The 24,868-nt window shown below is 36.6% G+C and overlaps 2 protein-coding genes across 2 annotated transcripts in view; one reads left to right on the top strand and one right to left on the bottom strand.

The window, feature by feature from the left end:
- The window catches only part of FAM98B (family with sequence similarity 98, member B), a 17,184-nt gene extending 366 nt beyond the window's left edge, over positions 1–16,818 (top strand). Inside the window, exons 2-8 of the mRNA XM_010574285.1 lie at positions 464–612; positions 1,430–1,564; positions 2,273–2,451; positions 9,241–9,321; positions 9,693–9,809; positions 12,212–12,379; positions 13,866–16,818. Coding sequence (XP_010572587.1) covers positions 464–612; positions 1,430–1,564; positions 2,273–2,451; positions 9,241–9,321; positions 9,693–9,809; positions 12,212–12,379; positions 13,866–14,225 — 1,189 coding nt within the window. The 3' untranslated portion in view covers positions 14,226–16,818. The remainder of the gene's footprint in view (positions 1–463; positions 613–1,429; positions 1,565–2,272; positions 2,452–9,240; positions 9,322–9,692; positions 9,810–12,211; positions 12,380–13,865) is intronic.
- A 4,399-nt stretch (positions 16,819–21,217) lies between these two features.
- Positions 21,218–24,868, bottom strand: part of RASGRP1 (RAS guanyl releasing protein 1 (calcium and DAG-regulated)) — a 40,056-nt gene continuing 36,405 nt past the window's right edge. Inside the window, exons 16-17 of the mRNA XM_010574284.1 lie at positions 22,822–23,195; positions 21,218–21,366 (exon numbers count right to left, since the gene is read on the bottom strand). Of these exons, the coding sequence (XP_010572586.1) occupies positions 21,232–21,366; positions 22,822–23,195 (509 nt within the window). The 3' untranslated portion in view covers positions 21,218–21,231. The remainder of the gene's footprint in view (positions 21,367–22,821; positions 23,196–24,868) is intronic.

Below are 24,868 nucleotides of genomic sequence, written 5' to 3'. Positions count from 1 at the left end.
GGGTCCGGCTCTGCCGCCGGCCGGGCCGCCCGCCCGGTTCCTTCAGCCCTGCCGGCCTCCCGCGGAGGGCTTCAGATGCAGCTGAGCGGACGCGGTGTGCAATTAGTTTAATTTTCAGTTATCTTACTGCCCGTGCTCCAGGGCAGTGGGTTGTTGCTTGACTGACCACTTGAACTGATACTTCTATTCTTGTCTGGTTAGCATGCATGCAGACATGACACTCTGTTTTCACATACACGTGGGATACGTGAAAATGCTTGCCTCCCGTTTTCTGACAAACCGTTTTGTTTATAAATTACCACTCTTTGTTTGGTGTGTTTAAAAAACGTCTGAGTTATTCCTCGACAAAAGTAACTTGCAGAGATTAATTTCTTTCTGTCCGGCTTATAGTGAAATGATTTAAAAATGTGTACATTTTATGTTAAACTTGCTTCTTATCACTAATGTTTATCTCTCTGTGCAGTTACACGGGTCCCCTGTTGGAGGAGGAAGCCCTGAACAAAGCAGCAGAAAATGGATTGTCTTCACCAGAATTTTTTGAGCTTTGCGTTTGGTTAGGTTCCCAAATAAAGTCACTTTGTAATATGGAAGAAAGCATCACTTCAACAGATGGTATACGAATGTTAATTTATTAAAGCAATTTAGTATTTGTTCAGTAGATTTAGGCCCATGTTGTTCAGCTAGTAGTGAAATTATAGTGTTGAAGTTCAGAAGGTAGCTGAAAGGTAGCCAAACTGAGGCTGATATTTGCATGTATGCAACTCTTGAATCTTTCAAAGGGGAAAAAAAAAGGTGCTTTGGGGTTTTTTTTAGATCTGCATAAATATGAAAAGTACATTCATACATCGTATAGGTGGTTGTTATATGTAATCATATTTTGATGGCTTAAATTACAGTGCCTGGTATTTTCAGGTGGTTGGTCCAGTGCAGTGTTCCATTCAGCACTGTCTGTAGATACAGAAGTTGCTTGTTAGCGCTAACTGGATCTTTCTGTTGAGTGCTGGAACTTGGATGAGATTTTATATTGCTTATGTTTTCACAAAAAAGTAGTGAAACTAAAAACAACGATTGAAAATAATGGGCTTATGACTCCTGTAACTTGTTTATCAGAAGGTTAGTTACATTGATACACTGTTTTGTGACGTAAGCTGTTCACTTCCTTGTGATGTTCATCTGCATTCATGTCTTCAAAGACTGCTGTAGCATCACTTTCTCGTTCAACGCATGAGTACAATATTGCTGTAGCTATTAAAAGGCTTGTCTGCTTGTATGTAGGACTTTGAGAACAAAGAAAGTGTTACTAGGGTAGTAGGTGGTAAATCTTCGGGCTATTGAAACCTGCAATTTAAATGTATAAGTTAAGAAAATTAGATTACAGTTTGATGTTTCTGTTAAAAGCCATTAGCTTTGTATTTATTTATTCCCATAGGTGATAAAGATATAGAGAGTTTACAGCTTGAGATTAGTGGCTTTCTGAGAGAAATGGCTTGTCCGTATTCTTCACTTATATCTGGAGACATCAAGGACAGATTAAGAGAGAAAGAAGATTGTCTTAAACTCCTCTGTAAGTTATAACCATTTTTCCCATTTATAATACAGTATTTTATGTGCATGCTCTATCGTTATGTACAATTTACATTAAATATTTCTTTATGTGTATTTAAGTATATGTGTACAGTCATTACAACCTAGCTAAGCATGCATCAGATCACTTTTGCAGAAGTGGGAAATAGAAAACTATGAAAAAACTATTTTAGTAGAAACTAAAATTACTTTGTGAAGTATGATTCAACCTGCTGAAGCCTCCTGATCCCTCTCTTGATCCAGTTCCAGCTCAGCTGAAACCGAGACCTTGCTTCCCGTGTTTCTGAGAGGTTTCTGGGAAGCTTAAAAGAAAATGCTACATGATTTGAAAGTGCTGAAAGCAGGATTGAGAGAAGCAAAGTCTAGGTTTAAGCTGGACTTGGACAAAGGAGTAGCAGCAGGAACCAGTGTGATAATACGAAACTAGCCAAGGAAGTAGGGGTCCGGTGGTAGAAGTGGGTTAAGCAGTTAAATATGATGTGTAGACTGACGATAGGAAGTCAGGTGAGAGTTAGTTCAGATAAAGAATGGGAAACTGCTACTGACCTGTCCAGGAGAGAACTGAGAAAGAGTCTCCCTTTTATCATGGTCGTGTTATAAATGTATATATTGTATTTGTATATGAGAATGTGGATGCAGAAATATTCAAGTATCTCTAAATCTGCCATTATGACACTTTTCTCTCTAGTATTTCTAAGTACAGAACTTCAGGCTTTAAAGATACTGCACAGCAAGCAAATTAAAGGCTCTCATTTGGAAAAGCACAATGAAATTTATCAGGAAGTGCAAGCTATTTGCGATGCACTCGGCCTGCCAAACTCCTCATCTTCTGATATTCCTCCCTTGTTAACCAATGTGGAACAAAAGGTATGGGCTTTCATGTGTTCTCTCTATTGTTAAACTGCAAGCATTATCTCTGTAAGCATTTATCTTAGAGTTAAGGGCCCAACAGTCTAATTCATAAAAGCCCTATCTGACAAGTGCGAAGGCATTTTTATTATGAAAGCCAGCTTAGTGTTTAAGTTAAACTGTTTTTGTTATGAGGTGAAGTATTTCAGCATTTCCCTGAGAATGCAGTGTATCTGATGAGGCATACTTTGCCATGCAAATTTAAGGTACGAGTTGAAGTAACATGGTTTTCCTGTTACCCATTCAAATGTGCTGCAGCAAGCAGAAGACTTTGGGTAATAACTGATTGTGCATTTATGTACTTGTAGTCATTTCTGGCATCTATTTAAATTTAATATCCAAAACTTAATTTTTTACTTTTTAATTTATGACTTAATTGCAAGTATTGATTTGTTAGTGCCATTTCCTTAGTTACAGAAGAGGATGAAAATGCCTGAATTACCAATAGCCAGTGAATAAGTCAACTTAAACCTTATTCAACAGGATAGTTCTTTCAGTTGTGTCCCACCACTTTCTAACTCATTTCACTGATGTGATCCTTAATCTGACTTTCTCACTGCAGAATATAAATAGGCTCTTGGAGTGGAATTTATCTTCTCTGTCAGGCAGCTAAAAGTTGTGCTCTTTATTTCTCCCTAGTATTTGGGGAGAGAGTGGGTGACTGATCCCCTTTAAGAACTATGGGAGATACATGGAATGAATCTCTCTCTGTTGCTGAGTCTGAGTTTATACATGATTATGCTTCTTTTTTCCTTCTTCCTTCTCTTATTCTCATTGGCCAGTGGGCAGTTGAACATTTTGAGGGTTTGGGGAGAGGACCTGTTACTTGCATGATTTTTCTTAGATCTGTACATCTTTAGTGTGACAAGATGAAACCTCTAATAAATTCATTTATAAAAAGCAGCATCCAGGTGATGGTGAAAATGCCTATTCCTGTACTATTAACTGTGCTTGATCTATTTAGTTCTAACAAAATCTTTATATCCAGTCTTTCCATTAAATATTTTTGGAAGGATGAAGAAACAATTCTAGCACTGTTTTCTGAGGATTAAAATGTCAGAGTTCCAGCTAATAACTGATTGATTGAAACTTGCCGAGTACTGTTGATCACCCTCCGTGTGTGTTAGCTGTGTTTACACCCATGTGGGTTTGTAGGCTGTAGCCATGGGCAGTGGCCTTCCTTGCAGACTTCCTTGCTTCACTTCTTGGGTACAAATTTAGTTTCATCCCATATTAAAGGGGTAGGACTGTAGTTTGGCAATTGCAGGACAGCAAGACCAGAGCTGGTGGGCCAGTTCCTTCACACGCACATAGAGTCTAGAAAGTTTTCTCTGAATTACTAGACTCCTGGTACCTGCCACCTTTTGGAAAGTCCAAGGTTTCCTTTCAGATAGAATCACAGGCTTCCTAAGTACTAAAATGAACAGAATCTTCAAGGCGTGTTGCCTTTTTTAATTTTTTTTTTTTTTTTTTAATAATACTGCCTGGGCTGTTTTGTGATGGTTTTCAGGTCTGTCAATTGCACAATGGTTACACCACTTATACTTGCTTCAGTACATATGAACTAGTTCATTCATCTTCTGTGACTCCAAATTAATAGTGTAATTTGTTCTCTGCATGTTTCATCCCTTACAAAAAAAGGATTTTTTTTTTCCTACCTGCCAGGAGATTTTGTAGAATTTCTACTATATGCTTCCTTGTCCTTCATCCCTTACTTTAATATAGGACAGGTTCAGAGTTATTTTGATACAGTACAAAGTTAGACACCTACATCTGTAGATGTAGCTGCGTTGGAACGGTGATACCACCAACTGGAATTCATGGGCTTTGTAGTGCCATTTGTAACTTTTTTTTAGATTCTCACAAAAACTCACTTGAAATGATCAATTTCTTTTTCCAGATACTTTGTTGTTTCTGATTTACTTAGGTTCTGTGTAAAATTGCACTGTTGATTTTTAGTATTACACTATATAATTTGTAATAGAAACTTACATACCAATCTAGTATTTTTATTGAATTTGCAAATGTATCTACAGCATTTCAACATGTCTACTCTTTGTCTCTGTCTAGCATCTTCAGCATTGTCAGTAGCTGTGGGAATAGTTCTGAGAATAGTTTGGCTGTGCAGCAGCAATCTACCAAAGGGACAGATCACACATTGTATTTTGGTATGGAATGTTAGAACATTGATTGTTTTTAATAGTTTTTCAGTTTATTTAGAAGACTAGTATAAAATCAGGATTGCTTTCTTCATTCAAACTATGAGTTTTATAGTAGCTCAAACTTTGAATATGCAATCGTAGAAAATACCTTTTAAATTTGCATTTCCTGTAATAAATTGGGATAGTGGTTATCAACATACATAGAAAATTTGAGAGATGAATTGACAGTATTACAGCCTCCTACCACTAAATATATTTTATTTGACTGTATAGCACTGAAAAACTAACAGTAATTTTTTGGTTTTTTAAGATGCTGTTCCCTTGTAAAGTTACAAAGGGTAACTCTGGGAGGCATTCTGAAATTTAGTACCAAAACCCCCATAAATTCTAAATTAACATTGATGAAAGATTCAGAAAAGTTTATGCCAGTGTTGTGCCTTGTAACTCATCCTCACATCTGGCTTTTTTCCAGTCAAGATAGTGTACATTTCAAGCCTAATTACAAAGTGACATTCTAATACTGTTTATTTGAAAGACTTCTTAATATGATATTATTTGAAAGACTTCTAAATTTTTTTTTGCCCACACTATTTGTTTTCTAATATGTGAAAAATAGTCCACTAATAGTCGAGAATGAAAAGAAACTATAAAGGGTTACCAAAGAAATTAAATCAAAACTAAGCTAAAATAACATTTAAGTGAAATATGAGAAGAATATCTTTAAAAATATTTGGGAATACTTCCTAGAATTTATTAATATTCAAGTTAATGTGTTGCTTTTAACTGTTAGTGTTTAACAGTTTTACAGACATAATGGTGCCTGTACATAAAGTATCAATGTAGTTGCAGGGAACAAGACGAAAAGAGTTGTCCTGTTCACCAGATGTAAAGGTCAAACAAAAATGTCTTTAAAGTTAGATAAATATTGAAATTAAAATGATCTGCAGGTAAACGGAAGAGAGGCAGAGGATGGGTTAAAAATATTTTGTGCTTAAGGTTTTAGGTGATCTTTCTGCAGTTGTGCAGTATACCTTATGACTAATTAAGACAATGTTCTTTCCTTAAAGTGTGATAGTTTAACTTAAATTAATAAAATAACACCTCTCTCCAGGTCAGTTTTTTTTCAAAATTTTAGAAACCCTGGAGCTGCAGGCATATATGATGTTTATCTGTGCAAATGGTGTTAAACATAAAAATCATTGCTCTATTTTGACAGAGGGTAAAGATAATTCATAAATACATGGAACATGGTAGTGAAATGTGAGCTAAATTATTTTTTAAGGAGTATAGACTTAGAAAACAGATGAGAAATGTCATGTTCAATACATAAAGATATGCTTTATTTGGTAACAGTAGAATAACTGTATATTTTTATACAACAGATTTTGAAGTCAATATTTTTGTCTCAAACAAATCCAATAACTGCTTTGTTTTTAAACTATTTTTAGAGTGTGTGAAGCAATCCCATAAATATTTAATGTTACCAAGGTCATTTATTACACAGTATGTCGAATAGTCAAATATATTCATCTCCATTTAGCTTTTAATTGGTTTGGTTTTTGCAGCTGAGTGTGTGAGAACTCTAGGATGATTCGGCTGTTACAATTTGTTTTACATTTCTATGAGTATGTTTTCACTGCTGTTTTATCTGGGCACTGCTTTTGGTATTGTTCCCACTTACACATACAGACTTCTTTCTGGGTTTTGGTGGCGGTGGTGGGTTTTTTAAATTCCTGCTTATCCTTCTTAATCTAGGCCAACTGTCATGTTTAGGAATGTGGGTTATAGCATAGATTCTCACATCAGTTGTATTCTTGTCTTCTGGCAGACAGGTGTGTGTTAAAGCTCTTGTGCTCATAGCCCTGTCATCAGTCAAGGTTGGATGATGTATTCTGCAACTGTAAGGCAGCTAAGCTAATTTCACCATTATAGTTGTAGGATATGCCCTCAGAGTCCTGCTGATGGGAGTGAGGGAGTAAAGTAGAGATTCAGTAATCTGGGTATGACTTTACAGGGTGTCACAAACATGAACATAGACCAGTTCATCAGTGAAAAGATTTCTTCTTAAATGTCACTTGGTTAATAAACCTGTCACTGGATAAAATTCCATAGATATTCTCTTTAACTTGGAAAGAAAAGGTTGCAGTAATCTGGGGGCAGTTTCCCAGTCAATACAGGATTGTTTCATTTAGCTGCTTTTGTTTCTTCTAGTTCTGATTTTCATTGATTCTCTTCCTTAACTGTTCTCTCTAAACTTCCTTTCATTTTTCAGTTTATGGATATCAGGAGCATGCAGTGCTGGGTTAGGTCTTTTAATTGTGATCAACTTGTGATGGCAGAATGTATGGCTTTTTTATGTGGAGCCCAGTGTTGTATTTACCTCTTGGCTGCCCTTGCAGCCACAAACTTGGAATAATTCTAATCTCTAGATAGTGCTCAGCACCACTGGTTTCCAGATTTTCTTTCACTCTATAGCTTTAAATCACATTGAGGATTTGTTTTGATTTTGTTGTGTTGTTTTTTTTCCAGCAGCCAGTCTCATTTTGATAGACTCTCTTCCTTTCAGCTCATTAGAACCTTTGAGGTTATATTTCTGACCTTAATGGTATATGGATAGACACCTTTTGCCTAATAGAATTTGTAATTAATCTGCTGTTTATTCCTTCTTTTATACTAATTACTGATTTCTTCATCTCTTGCTGTCATGCTGATGTTATTATGTTGTTGATTATTAACTTTAGTTTTTGATTCTTCAGACATTTATTTAAATTCAAGCATAGTTTGTGCTTAGGTACATTTGAATTTTGAAGTAGATTATGAGAGGCATCATGTACATGCCTCACTAAAACCAAAACAAGTTAGCTACATTTAGAAGACAGACACATCAGACAACCCTGGAGGGCTTTTTGTAAAGAAAATAAAGGTTGCAAAGGAGCAAGAAGTAGCAGAGAAGAGGAGTGTAGGGATCAGTAGGGTACATGAAACTGAACTTCACCCCTTATTGTAACCTCTTTTTTGATATGGATGGAGTATAATAGCAGGGAATATTACAGTAACTAGATGGCCACTTTTCAGATACTACTAGGCTGTCATTTCTGCTGGAGTCAAAACACTGTTTTCCCATAATTTGCTAACTGCACAGTATTTTTTACTTCAGACTTTTTGTGGGGGTATTATGTTTTTAACTTGCCACAGCGCTGCCCAAAGGTGATGTAAAAAGAACAAAATACGCACCTTGGTTTTCAGACAACATTTGAGATCAGATTCTTTCCTTGATATATGCAAAAAAAAGGAAAAGGAGGTAATTACGAAAACCCTGAAATGTGAGAGTTGATTTATCAAGTATCCTTTTCAAGTAGCTTTCTTTAATCAATTAACTAGCTGCTCTAGAATTTGATTTCTGTCTCCTAGAGTTTTTTTCATAGTGATCACTGGAAATGATATTTCTATAACATGTAGAGCTCAGAACTCTGACAAGATGAACTAACATAATACTGGAAGAGCGAGCTTTGAACCCTACCTTTATGATAAATGTAATGTAAATCCCTGTGTGCCTACATGAAGTCTTACAATCCTTGCAAATGTATCTAATGGCTGTCCTCAGCTCCAGGTTTTACTGTAGATCATGCACTACCTCAGTCCTTCCTTGTGATATGTAAAAGAAAATGAACTCTAGTTTTAGTCTTGTTTGACTTGGTTCCCCATAATTATTTACAAAAGCAAATTAAGATGTAGTTCTTCTCCCCATCAGACTGTATGCAAAACTTGGCAGGAACAATAATATGCATGCAGTCTACTCCAGCTGAAAAATCAGTTGGCTGGATAGTTATGTACAAGTGTTGTGCACATTCATGATAACGGTTTTAGAAGAGCTGTGCCAAAGGAAGTTCCTTCAAGGAGAGGAGGTAGAGGTTTCTTGTAATGAGAGAGGAGAATGCAGTGGAGTTTGGAAGGCAGAAAGAGAGAGCATACTTCATTCCTGATTATTGAGGGCAAAAACTAATGGAAGAAGTATGAGCAAGGCTGATTTGGAGTGAATGCAGACTCACATAAGTTTGGAGTATTAAACGTAATGTTAAATGGAACCAATCATAAGATTAGAAGAAAATTAGTGAGACAGAATGACCGCATACCTATTGCATCTCCTGCCTTTCTCACTAGCACCCATCACCAGATTTTTGTAGACAAGTCTAGCATTTGGTAACAGAACTCCTAGCTTCCAGTTGTTACATTTCCTTAGTTGTAGTTACAACACTTAATAATAAGTACAGTGAGTAGTTTAACTAGTCCTACTGCCTATAAGCACTTGATAAATTTGCCATATAGATATTGTTCTATTATAACTGGGAGGAGAAGTGGTGTGCCATAAAATATTTCTGTATAGAGGTCGGTCATGTAGTGAAAGTATTCAGGAAATCTTTTTGTAACAGATAATAAGCCAGAAGATGCGTATCTATTTTTATGAGTCTGCCAAAACAAATGTGCTATATTTGATCTTACGAGTAGCAAATAGTGATGGCAGCAAATTGTGCTGAAATAAATGTAAATATCACTTGTGTTCTGAGAAGTCTGTGTTTCGTTTCAGATAAAGGACATTCTCTCAAAAGTTCAGAATAACCATGTGGGGAAATCACTGCTAACAAAACCTCTGAATTCTGACCAAGTGGTAAAAAAACCCTCTCCATTTCTTTTCTGTATTTAACAGGATGGTCAAATTAATGCATACGGCTTCATCTAACTACTCTATTGTTAAATATTAACACTAAAATTCTATTGCTAAATATTAACAATGCTAACCAGATACTTCTAGAATTATATTGTAAAACAGACTTTGTGTTGATTCATCCATTTACTAACTTTCAAAATATTTTTAATATACATACTACTGTAGCACTACACAGATGCACCCCTAATTGTATGTAGTTTATAGTGGGCACCTGCAGATAGACATCTTAGTTGCTGAATGGGGTTAACTTTAAATTGACTTCTATAACTTTATAGATTTGAATGTTTGGCTTTTTTATTGTAACACTCCAGGAAAGATTGGAAAAAATTAATGATGCTCTTCGCAGTGAGTACGAATGTCGTCGACGTATGTTAATGAAGAGGCTAGATGTGACAGTACAGTCTTTTGGCTGGTCTGATAGAGCAAAGGTAAGCTTGCTGTATTTTTTGCTTCCTGTAGGTGGGAGTCTGCTACAATTCTCCAGGTCTTTGTACCGAATATACATACCATGTAAATACACTTCCATTACTGTTGTCTTTTTTCCAACCAATTTCTCATCCTGTGTTGTAACATCCAAGTCCTAGATATTGAGGAGGGGGAAGGATTAGATGGCACAGTCCATCCTTTGTGACTGTTCATAGCTTTTACAGTTATAAATTCTAGCATCCTCTGTTGGGGTTTCTCAATTTAATAAGTTCACATCTCCCCTTTTTCTTTCCTATACCCACACCCCCCTGATCCAGTAAACTAGGAGGGAACCTCAGCATTTCTCATGCAGATGCCAGAGGAAGACAAACACTGGGCCTTAACGTAGATTGAGTGCAAAGAGTGACTGCCCATAAAGTCAGTGAGATTACAGTGACTGCTACCTATCTTGGATTCAAAGTTACTGAATAAACAGATGAACGGTTGAACAGGTTATTTGAATAGCAGCTTGTATGAGAAAAGCACACAATTACTTGTAATCCTTCAAGTGACTAAAAATTCAAAACCACTCCTGGATTTTCTCTGCTGGTATCATTGTAAATGTGATCGTTTCATTTGTACTCTTTCCTAGCTGTATGTTAAAAAATAGTCATAATCAGTCTGATATTTCTGAGCTAGAAATATATATTGTTTCTATCCAAGAGAGTAGCGAGATAAGATACAAAAAGTTTGTAATTTGATGAATATACATGTGTACTAGCTGGAGGCAGATGGTTTTGCTCATGAACTACAAGATCAACTTCACTTCCAAAGGTTTGTGTAGAAAGCTTAAGATGGATAAGTCTTAAAACTTTGAAAGCTTGCTGAAAGTATGGATTGTTACAAGTCTTTCTGGTGTCACAATTTGTCCTTGACACATGCAGACAGAATCGGTTTTGTGAAGCTCAAGTATCACTGGAAAACGTGAGTCTGGATGCTGCTGTGCTGCTTTGGAATGGCTCACTATTTAATTTCTGTAGGGGTTGTGAATGCTTTTATGCTGCAAGAAAGGAAAAGGAGAAGGCATTTAGCTCACAGAAGCCAGGAGATGTCCCTATGTGTATAACTTCCTGATAGCTGTACCAATAAAGCTACATATTTTCAAATTTAAAGTATGCTTCTAAAATGTAGTTGATGTTAACTGATGACTAACTGAAACAGACTAAAATTTTAAGTCACTTGGTATTATTCCATTCAAACAACATGAAAAACAATGAATGCACTTTCACAATAGAATAAAGAGATTTTTAATGATGATGAAGTAGTAAGATGGTACTTATAAAGACTGTTGATGTGAAATAGTATGTAGTTACAGAAATAACAAGGTTACATGTTAATTCAAAATTATGTATGATTTTTAATCTTTTTTTCCTTATTTCTCTTGTAGTAATATTTGTTTATAATATATTCTCTCTATATATAATATATTCTCTAAGAAGGTTTTGGGGATTGAAAATGTTTTGGCATTGATATAATTTAGATTTTAATTTTTTTTTTTTTAAGCCAAGAGGCAAATTGTTGTCCTATTTTATTTATTTGTTAGCTTGCCTTTTTTTCCCACCATTAAATAGGTATTGATACCTTTTTCTGCTTTTGGTGGTGTGGTATTTTTTGTGGTTTGTTTTTGTTGGTTATTCTTTTTTTAACTTGTTCAGTCCCCGAGAGGGGTAAGTTTGCAGACTGAAATGGATCCATAAATGGTGTAGTAATTGCCTAGCAAAACAATCATGTAAAGGAACAGCACCTGATGTCTGGTCCATCCAAGATCAAATTTTTTTTTTTACTCTGAAGATCATTCTGGATGTTCCCAGAAAGTGTATTTATTTTTCTTTTTTGTTAAACAAATGAAACATCAAACTGTGTTTGGAAAAAAATCTTATTTTCTCTCCTTCTCAGTCTCACTTTTTCATGGCTTGCACAAGTGTTTTGCTGCATTGATGCATTTTAATTTTTTTTCCACAAATTGACCTTACTTTGAAGCTGTTCCGTTTTCACCACATTTAGAAGTGATCTATTGAATATGGCTATGTAAAACTCTTGAGAGAGCAGTTTGGACTCTTAAATTTTAGGTTTTAGATATGTTGGAAAACATCAAAGAATCTGTTTGATGCCAATGGATAAGAGAGTTTCTTTTGTAACGGTGCTAAGTTTCAGCATCAATTGTACAAAAAATGCTGCTGATTATGTTCAATAGCTCCATCAATTTGAAGACAACTGGCACTATATTTTGTAAGATAACCCAGATGTTCAGACATTACACCCTGTGTTCAAGCTGAAACTTACTGAGACCAATACATGGTTTACAGTAAGTGTGTGTGTGTGTTTTATGCCTAGCAATTAAGTTGTGTTTGATTTTATCATTTAGGTAAAAACAGATGACATAGCACGAATCTATCAGCCGAAGCGCTATGCATTATCTCCAAAGTCAACTATTACATTAGCTCACCTTCTCGCTGCTCGAGAAGATTTATCAAAGATCATAAGAACAAGTAGTGGATCAACACGGGAAAATACAGTCTGTGCGATCAATAAGGTATACTTTTTCTTTCTGGGATGTGATAAAAGGACAGGGGAGTTTACAGACCTATCAAAAGTAATTCCAGAATTATACTCTTTTTCTTAATACTTTCATTTCCTTTTGCAAAATACTTGGTGCTTCAAGAAAGGAAAGTTTGCAGCATTCCAGTAAACATTGCAGCAGCTTCATTATACAGTCATGCAACAGGATGAAACAGCAGTCTAGATGAGAAGGAAAAGTGGTGGCGGGTGTATGTGTGTGTATGCGTGCACACACACGTGTGTGTAAATGACCTCGAGTTCAGTGGAACTGCACACGTCAAGTTAAGGATACATGTAAGTCTTTCTGGTGTCAGTTCCTGGGCTACCTCTTGCCAGGATTACGTTGTTCAGTTTGTAAACTAGCATCTTTAGTTTATCAGTATATTAAAATCACAAAAGTTTCTGTGGAAGTGTCATTTTGCTGCAAAGTAAAATTACTTTGTTTGGCTACAGTAATCAATATTGTACTGCTTTCTTGTGTATGATAAAAGCTGAAGCTTGCAAGTAGTGAAGTTAGTTTCACCATTCAAATGGTGACTTAAGCCTGGCTTTATTAATCCTTTATTTACAGATTTTTAAAAAGTTTTGTGCATCATTTAGATACCCTTTAATGTGTTTTGATCCCAAAGATTATGAAATTTCTTAATTATTGTAGGATCTCAGAGAAAGTTGTTTGGTTTTTCTTTTTTTCCTTGAGAGGACTTTAATTGGAGTGCTTGAGACTGACCAGATTATGTTAACATTCATCACACAGAGAGTTTAGGAAATACAAAAACAATGACAAAAAGGCCTATTTGGATACCTCTTTGTTCTTCAACTTGATGTTTTGTGTAACTTTGTCCAGTACAGTCTCCCTTTTTGTACACTGAGCAATATCCACCGAAGTCAAGATCCCTTTTTTTGTTGTTGTTGTTGAAAGTGTTACTGCAGCATGTTATGTATTTTGTCTGTTCCAGCTCTCTACTGAGTGTTAGTAGTTTCTCATCTAAGGCAAAGTGGCGTTCCTTTTAGAGTTGCACGTCAGTTTGCCAGTTTATGTTTTCTGCCAGCTGATTAGGTTTGAAATTTAAGTAGAAGAGCTGCATCTTAAGGAGTCTTTTCTGTATGAATATATATTTATATTTTCATATGTATTATATATGAATCATGGATATTGCTTATCGTAATACTACTGCGTGTGGCTTTCTTCATAAAGATTTCACAAAAGTTAACATGAGCTAGCTAGTTGCAGTTATTTCAATTTTACAGGTGGAAAATGGGATCACTTTCAGAGTTCTGTTGTGTTGTGGCAAGTTACAAGGACAGGAAATAGGGATTCTTCTGTCAAGCTCCACACCCAGGGGACCTTACTTCCTCTAAAGAGCAGGCAGCATGTCTTTGTCCATAGGAGAAGAACCCCGTGTCCCTTCAAGTTATTACTTTTTTTTTTTAAACTAAAAATGACCTATTTTTCTGTATAGGTTCTGATGGGGAGAGTACCTGACCGCGGAGGCAGACCAACAGAGATTGAACCACCTCCTCCCGAAATGCCTCCTTGGCAAAAAAGACAAGAAGGTGGTGGAAGGGGTGGCTGGGGAGGTGGGGGTGGTGGTGGAAGAGGCAGCTGGGGGGGTGGAGGGGGTAGAGGAGGAGGAGGAGGAGGTGGTGGTTTTGGAGGTGGGGGTTTCAGAGGTGGTGGAAGAGGTGGAGGTGGCTTCCAAGGTGGCAGGGGAGATTATGGTGGCAGAGGAGATTATGGTGGCAGGGGAGGTTATGGTGGCAGGGGAGGCTATGGTGATCCATATGGTGGAAGAGGAGGGGGGGGATACCGAAGATACTAAAATACTGTAAATATTAACAGAGTAACTGGCAAAATATAGTGGTGGTGTTTACTGGTATCAGGAATTTAGATATGTTAACTTGGGTTTAGGTTAGAATTAAGTATGACCATATGAATCATTGCATTATACCAACTGATGTTGTCATTGAATTCTTTTAGTTAACTGACCAGAACTTTTATACTAAAATGTGATGACTAAAGTTCTTTTTTTTCGTACTGCTCATATGGTGTTTTTTAATATGTCATTTTATTTAAAATAAGCCTCAGAAAACTGAATAAACCCCTTTCTAAACAAACAAAAAATATATTATTTAATGTTCAGGCCTCTCTAATTATTGCATGTTGCATGTCCACTCCTCTGCTCCAAAATGTTGTGTAGAAAAACCAAAATAGGCCTAAGAACCAGATGGAAACACTTTTAAGAGACTCTAGAATGCTGCTTTCAGCCTTTTTCTCTTCATGTAGTTTTCATGTGGGATGTGTAAACGATTTTTAATGTCAGATGTTAAAATCCTTAAGGTTTTGGTCAAAATTGTTCAATTAGGTTTCTTATTCTTCCAGAACTTCACATAAAAGTAACACTCTGAATTAATACTCTACAGAAACTAATAAAAGCAGGTTGTTTTGTGTGTTCATAAATATATCAGAGACTATTTGAAGGTCACAGCATGTACTGTAAACTCAGAATCATGGTAAGTTTTGATAGTGTCTATTTTCATTTTACCTGTTTTCCATTTTATTGGTGTTCCATAAACACATTTTAAGATCAGATTGGGCAAGAAACTTCTGCAGCCATCATGTCTAGTAAGAGTTCATTTATATATTGCTTCTGAATCAGCCTTGAGACATAAAGGTCAAATAAGCTGAGCTTCTTGAGAAAGAACATACCATTTCTCCCCCGCTTGCTCTATGTTTGGGAATAGCCAACTGCTCAGCTAACAAGACATTTCATACAGCAATTGCCCTTCCTCAGTGACTTCTCTCTCTCTTACTCTGGCAAACAATTGGTCTGATAACCTAAAAAAACTGTCTTGATATTGCATGGGTGCCTTCTCCTTCACAGGCAGTGGTAGCCTAGAAGGAGGAGTTAGCTTCCCTACAATTATGGCTGTAAATACATGTAGACGAGCATTAAATTTAGAGCTGTTGAAGACAGTTTCTGTTGTCCAGTGTCTTTTAGATCGCCTCCCCTGCTGTGAGGCCAGAGTACAGAGGTGGAACAGGGAGGTGGTGCCCAAGTATATACTCAAAACAGTATTTTATCAGGGTCAGGCTACTACAGAGAGATTTGGGAAGGCATCTGATAAACCTGGGCATGTCTGTTGGTTGCATAGCACAGAAACCTTGAAGCACTTGGGAGTGTGGAGCTGTAGGCTTAACTGCAGATTGAACTTTAGGATTTGATTTTGATTTTATGTTCCACAGTTACGAGTTCATTCTGCACAGATTCCCTATTGGAGTCCCCATTTGGCATTGCTTTAAAGATGTTATTTTGCCTTCAGGAACACATGCATCATGTCCTGTTTCATAGGCAGCTTTATGCATGAATGTAAAGCTCTGTTCAAAATCAAATTACTATCTCTTTCAAAAGCCTGTGTCAGATTTTATTAATTAGCCATCACCAACCTCTTCATTTGAAATTTTAATCCAGATGATAAACTTCAGAAGTTTCTCTCCTGTTACTTCCTCTCTGATCACAGTCTGCTTGAGAATGCTGCTTGTGATGTGATAGATACATCCTTACCCATACCTTAGGGTCCCAGCAGCTGCCTAGCACAAAAGGGCAGGAGTTTTCCTTGCTTGAACACGTTAGCTTCAATGTGAACTCTTGAAATAATGGCTGAACTTCACACAACTGCTAGCAATATAGTTCCTGTGCCATTTTTTTTCTATACCCCTTTCTGGTCTAAGCAGTCGTCAGCCTCTGCAGTCATTATGGAGAGACCCTCACAGGTCATGCAGGAGCATAGTACTGGTTTTCTTGCTTTTGAGCTTGGCTTTTGCCTAATGCTCTGGAACAGCTCACAAATTGATGACATACCAAGTGAGACTGCTGGCCTTGGAGGTGAAGTGTTGGGTCAGTAAAGGAATGGAAAGAATAGTTTTTAACAACCAAAGCCTAAATATAAAATTCTGTTTGCCCATCTCAGTGTTATTTTTTGCTACAAGTGATTTCCAAACAGCAGTCAGGCATTTAGCTTCACTGAGGAAATATGCTAGGAAAATCAAATGGCTTATCTACGCATAACGATTTCATCAGTCTTAAGATGTGAAGTTGCACTGGTTTAGTTGAACTGTTGTAACTGTGTATGTGGATGTGCCTTGGTACTTTTATACTTGTCAGTTTACTCTGTTTGTAGCAAGCAGGACAGAGCTGGTTCACTTGATGGTTTACTTCATTTAGAAATGTGCCCACATGTAATTCCAACACTTAAACTATTACAATATCATATTTCACTTATATTTATGTAGACTATGTAAAAGATGGAAATTTAAATAGGTTGGAGATTGTGTTGTTTAATCTGGCCATTTCATTTTTTCTTAATTCAAAAATGTGAAGCCAGTAGTTGAAAACTAAAGTAAGCACCACCACATTTCATAGAGGTATCCTTTTCTGTCCTCTGTTGTCAGAATGTATGCTTTTACTTTATCAAAAGATGCAATAATACCGTAAAAATAATTGATTTAAACCTCTTCTCAAATTTTCTATGTTTGTCTTGAAAAAAAGTATTTTCAAAAATTCTGTTGTAAGTAAGTAAAAGATTTTTCATATATATGTTTGTGTTTATTCACACTTAGTGAATATCTACCTGAATGTTGTTTTGTTTGATCAAGAATTGAAAAATAGGTTGGGGGTTTTTTTCAGGATTTGAGAGACACTTTTGTTAAGAGCTGTAAACACTAAGGAATAAAGTACTGTATTTGAAGTTATTTGCATCACTTGTGTAGTGTGATTTGGATCCACTATCATATGTTCCTAAGGAAGAATACCTGCTGGTGACTTACAATAGTGATGGAACTTGGTTTTCATTATCATAAAAAGTAACAGATACATTTTGACCAAAATGGAGAAGGCTGTAGATAACAATACAGGAAAATTTCAGCAGACAGGGCATGTCACAAATGTATCCCTGTTACATTGTCTGGGATTACTAAGGAACCTCAGTTAAATTTTATCTTGGTTAAAAAAAAAATAAAAAAAAAATTACATAGGTCTATATGATCATTACTTTTGTCTTTAAGGAAACATCCTCCAATTACTTCTGAAGTTTTTGGGTTTTAATTTCTATAATTATGAAGTAAACCACAGTTTGTTTCATATATGCAAGACTGTAGAGCAGATTTGCCCATATAAATAGGAATTGTGTTTTCAGTAGTCTGCATTCCTTGTCTTCTTCCCTCACCTCCCTCAGATGACTGAAGATAACTGAATGAATGTTCATTACCCCATATAAAAACATATTTGAGATAAGGCATTTTGAGGTTTACTACAAGGTAAAGAATAGCAAGTCTTTAGGGTGCTACAGTGCTGCCTGTGTAATAGCCAGCATTAGCAGACACTACAGAAGCCTTGTTTAAACTTGGTTATCATGCTGTGACATCTTTTCAGAATTAGCCTTCTTAACAAAAGTGAGAGACTGTGCTAATGAAGAATTTTTCTTTCTAATGCTTGGAATATGAGTAGCAAAACCATGTCTGTACTTGGACTGTGTCAACCACTAAAATACTGAAAGAATAATCTGCAAATACCTAGCTTCCTAAATTTTCTCAGGCAATGTTCCAGGGCTCACAGCAGGTCAAACTAGATAGGGACTCTGGTATTAGGTTAATCCTGCAGAAGCATCTTGCATGACAGAGTTAAGGAAGATGAATATAGGTTGTTTAGATTTCTTTGAGATAGAAAATCGGAGTCATGAAATGCAGTTTTAATATCTTTTCTATTATAAATATTAAACAGAAATCTTACAATTTATATAAAATCTTTACAATCTGTATACTTTTTCAATCTTCTCAAACAGCATTAAACCAAAAATTTTTCAAGTTGCCATAGAGATCAGTTACAACAAAATAACAGATTGCTACTGTAACAAAAATGTATTTCCAAAAACATATAAGCTACTTTAAAGGCTGTTGTGTTTAATCTGAATTAGCCCTGCCTTGTTAATTGTGATATTACTCAATCTATTTACTTTTATCTTTAAATGATCAGAATTCACACTTAAAAAAAAAAACGGGGGGTTGGAGGGGCACTTGTTTTTTTATTCCTTCCTGTATGTACATGAAACACAGCTGAGCCTAGAGAAGGAACAAAGGTGAGTGCTTTTCATTTAAATTAGCCATGACAAGATAAATTTCAGTATCAGTGTTTGCTAACATGACTTTTGAACAGCACTTAGTACTTTAATTGTATCTTTTTTCCTAGCATAAAGCAGCTTGAAGATTAATACAGATGTGAGTGATTTTTGTTCAGTAGCTTTGTCAGTTTTAGCAGTATCCCTGTAGTCAGTTTCTGCTATTAGTCTTTCATGCAGCAAAAAGGAAGTCCTGAAAAAAATAAGAAGGGACTACCACCATGGAGCGGGGGGTGGGCGGAGAGAGAAGAGTGTAAGGGGCTTTGGGCAAACAGAACCTGAAGGTAGTTTGAGAGCTCTGAAATTCTCCAGGTATCAACTGACTACTTTGAAGCAAGAAGTTTTCAGCATACATGAAGCGCCACACACTTGTTCTGTAAGATATTCCTGCAAACAGATCCCTTTTAAGTCATTCAGATTGTTTACAGGAACAAGAAGACAACACAGAGAAACATTAAGTTAGCATTTAAGATTGTACAAATCTACGATCATGACTCGATTTTGAGTATCAAGTATTCAACCTAGTAACACAGTAGCCTTTGGGCCAACTGCTGATATTAGGGAATTTTCTTTTTAAATAAGGGTTTGTTCATGATCTCCACCCCCCAGCACAGATAAAGTGTATGCATACACACAAATTCTATTAGAATCCAGAGCTTAGACCACAAGCGAGCAGTTAGCTTAGCTACACAACAAGATTTATGAGTCTTAGGTGCTCTTTTGGGGTATTTTCAAAGTATGTGAAAATATATTCAACTTTGATTTTAGTTGTTGCAGAAACAGACTTTTATTTGCTAAATGCCTATTAGAAATATGCCTTGCTGTGGTTCCCTGAACAGAGGACATAATCAAGAAGCTTACAGAAAATGGGCAAAGCAAGTTTGCAGACATGACCTGAAAGCCATTCTGATTGCTTCATTGATCAAAGTGCAATTCCATGTTAATTGTTAATAATTCAGGTTTAGTGTATGAGGAAAAAAAAAGCTGCACAATCTTCACAGCTGCTGGTTTTTGTTCTATGCATTTCAGTTATTTACAGTAAGGTAACAAAATCTACTACTACCACTACTACTACTATTTCCCTCCATTTGTTTTTACTTATACATGGAGAAGCAAGCACAATCCAAGTTCAAAACAAGAATTTAGAATCACTAAACTGGCAAGTAGTTTCAAATGGACTTTTTTTATAAATAAAGCATTCATATACTTGATAGTGACCATAAATTATGGATGGAAAATACGTTTATACCACTTTGAACACAAAGCACACATGCTATTATAATAGGTTGACTACGTTTCAATCTATAACAGACTTGTAACTTACAAGTTTTGAGGAGCATTAAGTGGACTTTGTAGGTAAATACATTGAAGTCATAAGTTTCTGATGTTTAAATGTGTGATGACAAATGCCTGTTTGATAAATGCAAGCAAGTTTTATACAACTGTAAGTGTACAGATTCTCTTGGAATGCAAATGCAATTTTAAAATCGGCTGTTCTGACAAGTAGATTTATCAGTAACTTGAAAGACTGTTTTGTTGTCTCTTAACAATATGTACACTTCATAGCTTTAAGAAAACTAAAGTTACCTTCCTAGCACCTTTTATTGTACAAAATTTACACACATAAGACCACACTTATCTTGACTCTTTACCTAAAGTGCATGTGAAATCTAGGAGAGAGAAAATGGAGAAACCTTGGTTAGAACCAGAAGCTGTTAGGAGCTCTGGAATACAGTAACTGTTGCACTGGAATTACTGTACAGTTTCCCTCATAATATGGCCCTCAAGGTTCTACTCAACAATGGCATCCACTTTGACATGACAGAAAAATAATCAGCCTTGTCCCATATCTACCATATGTGGACAGCAAGTTATCCCTTAAGCCAAATAAGTAGGGCTAAGTGTTCCAAGCTGTGGCACGGAACACAAAAATGGAAGCAGTATTCAATATAAACTCTTTATAGTCTCATCTATTTTACCTTAACAGAGGTAACCATTTGAGCAGCAGGACTTCTAAAGCTCTGAAAGAGGTTTAAAAAAATTGTCAGTTTATCTTAAAGTCTAAGAATCAAATAATCAAATATCATTAGCTTCACTACTTATTTTAATATTCTTGTTAAACTTTGGAAATAAAGATGAGAGTTTACTTCATGATTTTAATTGGTTTCAGCCACAATGAGAAGGAATTGTTTCTCGTAATGGAATATTTCTACAGTTTTAATTAAATACTCTGCTTTATCAAACATTTGTTCCTACAAACCTGAATTTGGGCCAAATCTGAGATGACAGAGTCTTATGAATAGCTACTTTGTCAGAACACTTGTAGAGTAAGGTGTGCTGCTGGCAGCCAAGTCACTGGGGAATCCACATGGTCTTCATCATGAACAGAAACTCCAGCAACAAGGTCACTCCTTTTAAAAGCAAACCCAGAAAATACTATTTTCATTGCACACATAATGCTAAGTTACCTTAAGTCAAAGGAATGGATTTGTACATTTGGGAGTGTATGTTTAATATGGAAATGGGTTGAGTAAAGAGAGTATTTCTGTATAACATCCTTCAGACTCTCTTTCCAGTTCACATGGTAAAAGCAGCTTTATCACAACCCCTCCTTCAGTCTTACATTCTTCCATAGGAGATTTCCTCTCTTGTCTGCTAGGAACAGTCTCTGTGTTGTGGGTTGTCGACTACATGGTTTCTTCTCTGGATTGTGAGAGATTCAATTGTTTTATGTGCCTGTTCCAGTTGGATCTTTAAACCTTCATTGTCTGCCTTTAGAATATTTCTTTCCTAAACAAACAAACAAAAAATAGAGATTGGTATTTCATTTTGAATTTGTTTCAGGACTCTCAGGTTGTATGTTTAGGTTGACTGACATAAACGTAAGTAGCTCTTATCAGTGGAACAGAACCAGTAACATTTGAACATTTCAATAGTCACTGGTCTATCCTTTGTGTATACTTTTAAAACTTTGCAGCAGCTGGTATCTGATGGTCATGTCCACAACCTGCATTTATGCACCCTCCACTGCTCCTCTCATAGCAGCAGTAATCTAGGGGAAACAAGAACACAGCTCACACTTTACTGCTCTACTAATGCAGAAATTGATGTACAATAATCTAAGACATTAATTTATAACATCAGCTGCTGTTCAGTAATTGATGTCAGAATCTGTTGACGGAGCAAGGAGAAGCGTAAATTGTGGGACTCACATGAATGGGACATTTTAAAGAACCAGTTCTTACAAGTACATCCACACTTCACATCCTTGTCTATAACTGAATGTACTGTTGACTGAAGAGAATTGGTCTGTACTGGAAAACTCTTGCTCATTGTCTTAATCTCTGTCTTAATAAACCAATCATCTTTCATAAAAGATGAGCTCATTTTATCAACAACGAAGGATACTTTGAAAGTTACACTGATCATTCTAAGATCAGGCTGTGGTCCTGTTGTTGGACTGCTTCCATGTTGGTCCATCTCAGAATAGCAATAGTAATGAGTAAAGTATGAAAATAAGTCCGCCTTTGTTTCTCATAATCATATCTAGATCCATCTATCAGCTGCATTGTTGATATTGTGATAGTCTCTTTAATCGGTCTGTAAAGGTGTTGTTTCTACAAACCTGAATTTGGGCCAAATCTGAGGTGACACAGCCTTATGAATAGCTACTTTGTCAGAACACTTGTAGAGCAAGGTGAGCCACAACTGGGCTGATGCAGGTGAAATCTAGCAAGAGGCATCCTGTCTGTTCACACAGCAAAATTTCTTGGTAACTTAAAGTTATCAAAAAAAAAAGAAGGGATTTACTGTCAGTTGAACAAAAGCAGAGCTCCCCACCCTCCCCACCCCATATATTCTGTCTCTTAGGGAAGCAGAGGCCACCAAAAGCAGGAAGAAATTTGGGACTGTTACTCGTTTTATGGAGTTCCATCCTGTTCTAAGTGATTGGATTATGTTCACATTCGTGCCTGTCACTTTTAAGACTGACAGGGATCAGTGTAATCATAACAAGGGCTTCAAAATTTATTTCCTAAGCCCTATGCTAGCACTAAAATTTATGCTTGAAGTGAAGCATTGCTGGAGTAAAAGTGGCTAAGAATTTATGATGCCACTCATAGACTGTTCTGGTAATTAATTACCCTGGAGTAAGGTGACACCTTCCCACCCAGCCGCTACCCTACACCCTCCAAGCACTTTATGGTACTGTTGTGTAAAATAGAATTTATTTCATCATGTCTGTACCTGCTCAAGTTCCTGGTATGAGGGTTTACAGCTGTGATGCTCCTCCTTCATTTTCTGGCTGGAGTCCTTGTTTTCCCATTTAACATACGCCTTTTTGCGGCCTAGAATGGGGCTTGGACGTGGGGATGGTGGAGCTGCCTGGAGATAAGCTTTTTCTGGCATCCTATGTTCTTTCTTCTCTGTCTGCCTACGAGATACATCACCAGCCAGCGGTACATGATCAGTCTGTGTACCTTTATGAACCACAGCTGGTTTCAGTCTCACTGAGATTTTCTGAGCTGAGGAACCCATAAGCATAATGGTTCGGTCCTTGCTGTCTTCATTGTGTTCCACTACTTCTCCATTCGGAAATGTGAACGGTCCTTCTTCTTGTCCTGTAGAATATATATATAGTAAATTCAGTCAAGATCTTATCCCAGGAAAGGAGAAACAGGAGGCACAGTAATTAAACATGATTTTAATAAATAAACCAACATTTATTCTTTATTGATTTTACATTCATTGCTCTCCAAAATAGGTGTCACTGGAGGTTTCTCAATGTTGTGTCTCTTGGAACAACTCTTTGCCTCATCTCAGTAACATAAATATGGATCAGTAAGAGGAAAACAGGTGTGCCACCAAGGTCAGCTAAAGAAAAACCTCTAGATGGCTAAGAGGTTTTATGTAGACCATTGATCTTAGTGATTGGGCTGGAAGATTAAACCCAGGTGTTAGTTCAGCATTATCACAACTTGCAGCTGTAAGATACAACTCATCTCACGCATTTTATAAAGGTGAAATAATGATGGTTTTAGTTTTACACTGTTTTTCTATAGGTCATCCTAAAATACTTTTGCAGTTAAAAGTAAAAACTGGAGTGGGGGGAACCACAATGTTGGAAGCAGTGGGCAAGAGATGTGATTAAAGGATTTAAAAAGACCTTTTTCAGATAAAGTAATTTCTGTTGTTGGGAAGAAAACAAAATGAGACTGAATGTTCAAACACTTGAGGAGAAAGAACAAAGTCAGTCCAGTAGCTGCTGCAGGCTCTGGGGAATTAAATGAGAATATGGATGAACAGATGAGGCTTACACCTTCAACCTGGACCTGAATTCTCATTCTTCAGCATGATGTAGTGGGGAGAGGTACCACGTTCTGGCACACTAGGTGATGATGGGGCAACACACTACGGTTCAATCTCTTTATAAGCGTGACATCCTACAAGGTGGTTATTATGCAGTGCTTCAGCCATTGCAGGTGCAATCATAGAGATGCACATGGTCAGTTATCAAGGGAAACTGGCTGCATTGTGCTCTATATAAATGCTAATAGGAAGCCTAAGATGGATTGCAGCAGCATGAATCTTAAATATAACACAAAAGATTGATATCAAAGTGGCAAGAAATAGATTTGAGGAATGTTAGATACAGGCAAAGAGCAGGAGAGAAATTCAAAGAAAGTGAGTATGGAGAGATTTGGAACATCAAAAGAAAAGCAAAACAAAAGTAGCCTGAGGTCCTATTCAAGGACAACACTTCCTCCTTTGGAGGCCCACATGGTAATATACAATATGAAAAATTTATACAGCTTGTTTGATATAAGGGGAAAAAAACCAGAGAAGTGTAATTTTTCATTTCTGATTAAATGAAAGATGGATGGACAAAGAGGAGTTGTAGATTCAGCTACTGAAGTGGAAAAAATAAACACAATTAGCTCTTGGTTTTCCTAGCACACAGATACGTAAGTAAACTGAATTTATAAACTCCAGATTGAAATCTGAGTCACAACTGTAGCAGTGCAGTAGTCGCTTAATGTGACAATGGTAAAAACTGGAGTGTACCAAGACCTGCTTGTCACAAAGTGAGAGAGTTAAGGGAACCTGTCAGCTGTTCAGTTCATATCATCTAGTTCTCATGAGAGTCTGGCAGAAGATTTACTCAGTTTTCATAGAATTTGTGCACCATACGTTGTGTAGTGTGACAAGAGATCTCCCAGAAAGGGAGTCCTTACTTATTCGGACTAGAACTGGAATGGTGTTACTTGGTACAGGCTCACTTACACGTGTTTCT

Source organism: Haliaeetus leucocephalus, unplaced genomic scaffold (genome assembly GCF_000737465.1).
Source record: "Haliaeetus leucocephalus isolate CR32 unplaced genomic scaffold, Haliaeetus_leucocephalus-4.0 Scaffold417, whole genome shotgun sequence".
Classification (NCBI taxonomy): Eukaryota; Metazoa; Chordata; class Aves; order Accipitriformes; family Accipitridae; genus Haliaeetus; species Haliaeetus leucocephalus.
This window is presented reverse-complemented; position numbering and strand designations above follow the sequence as displayed.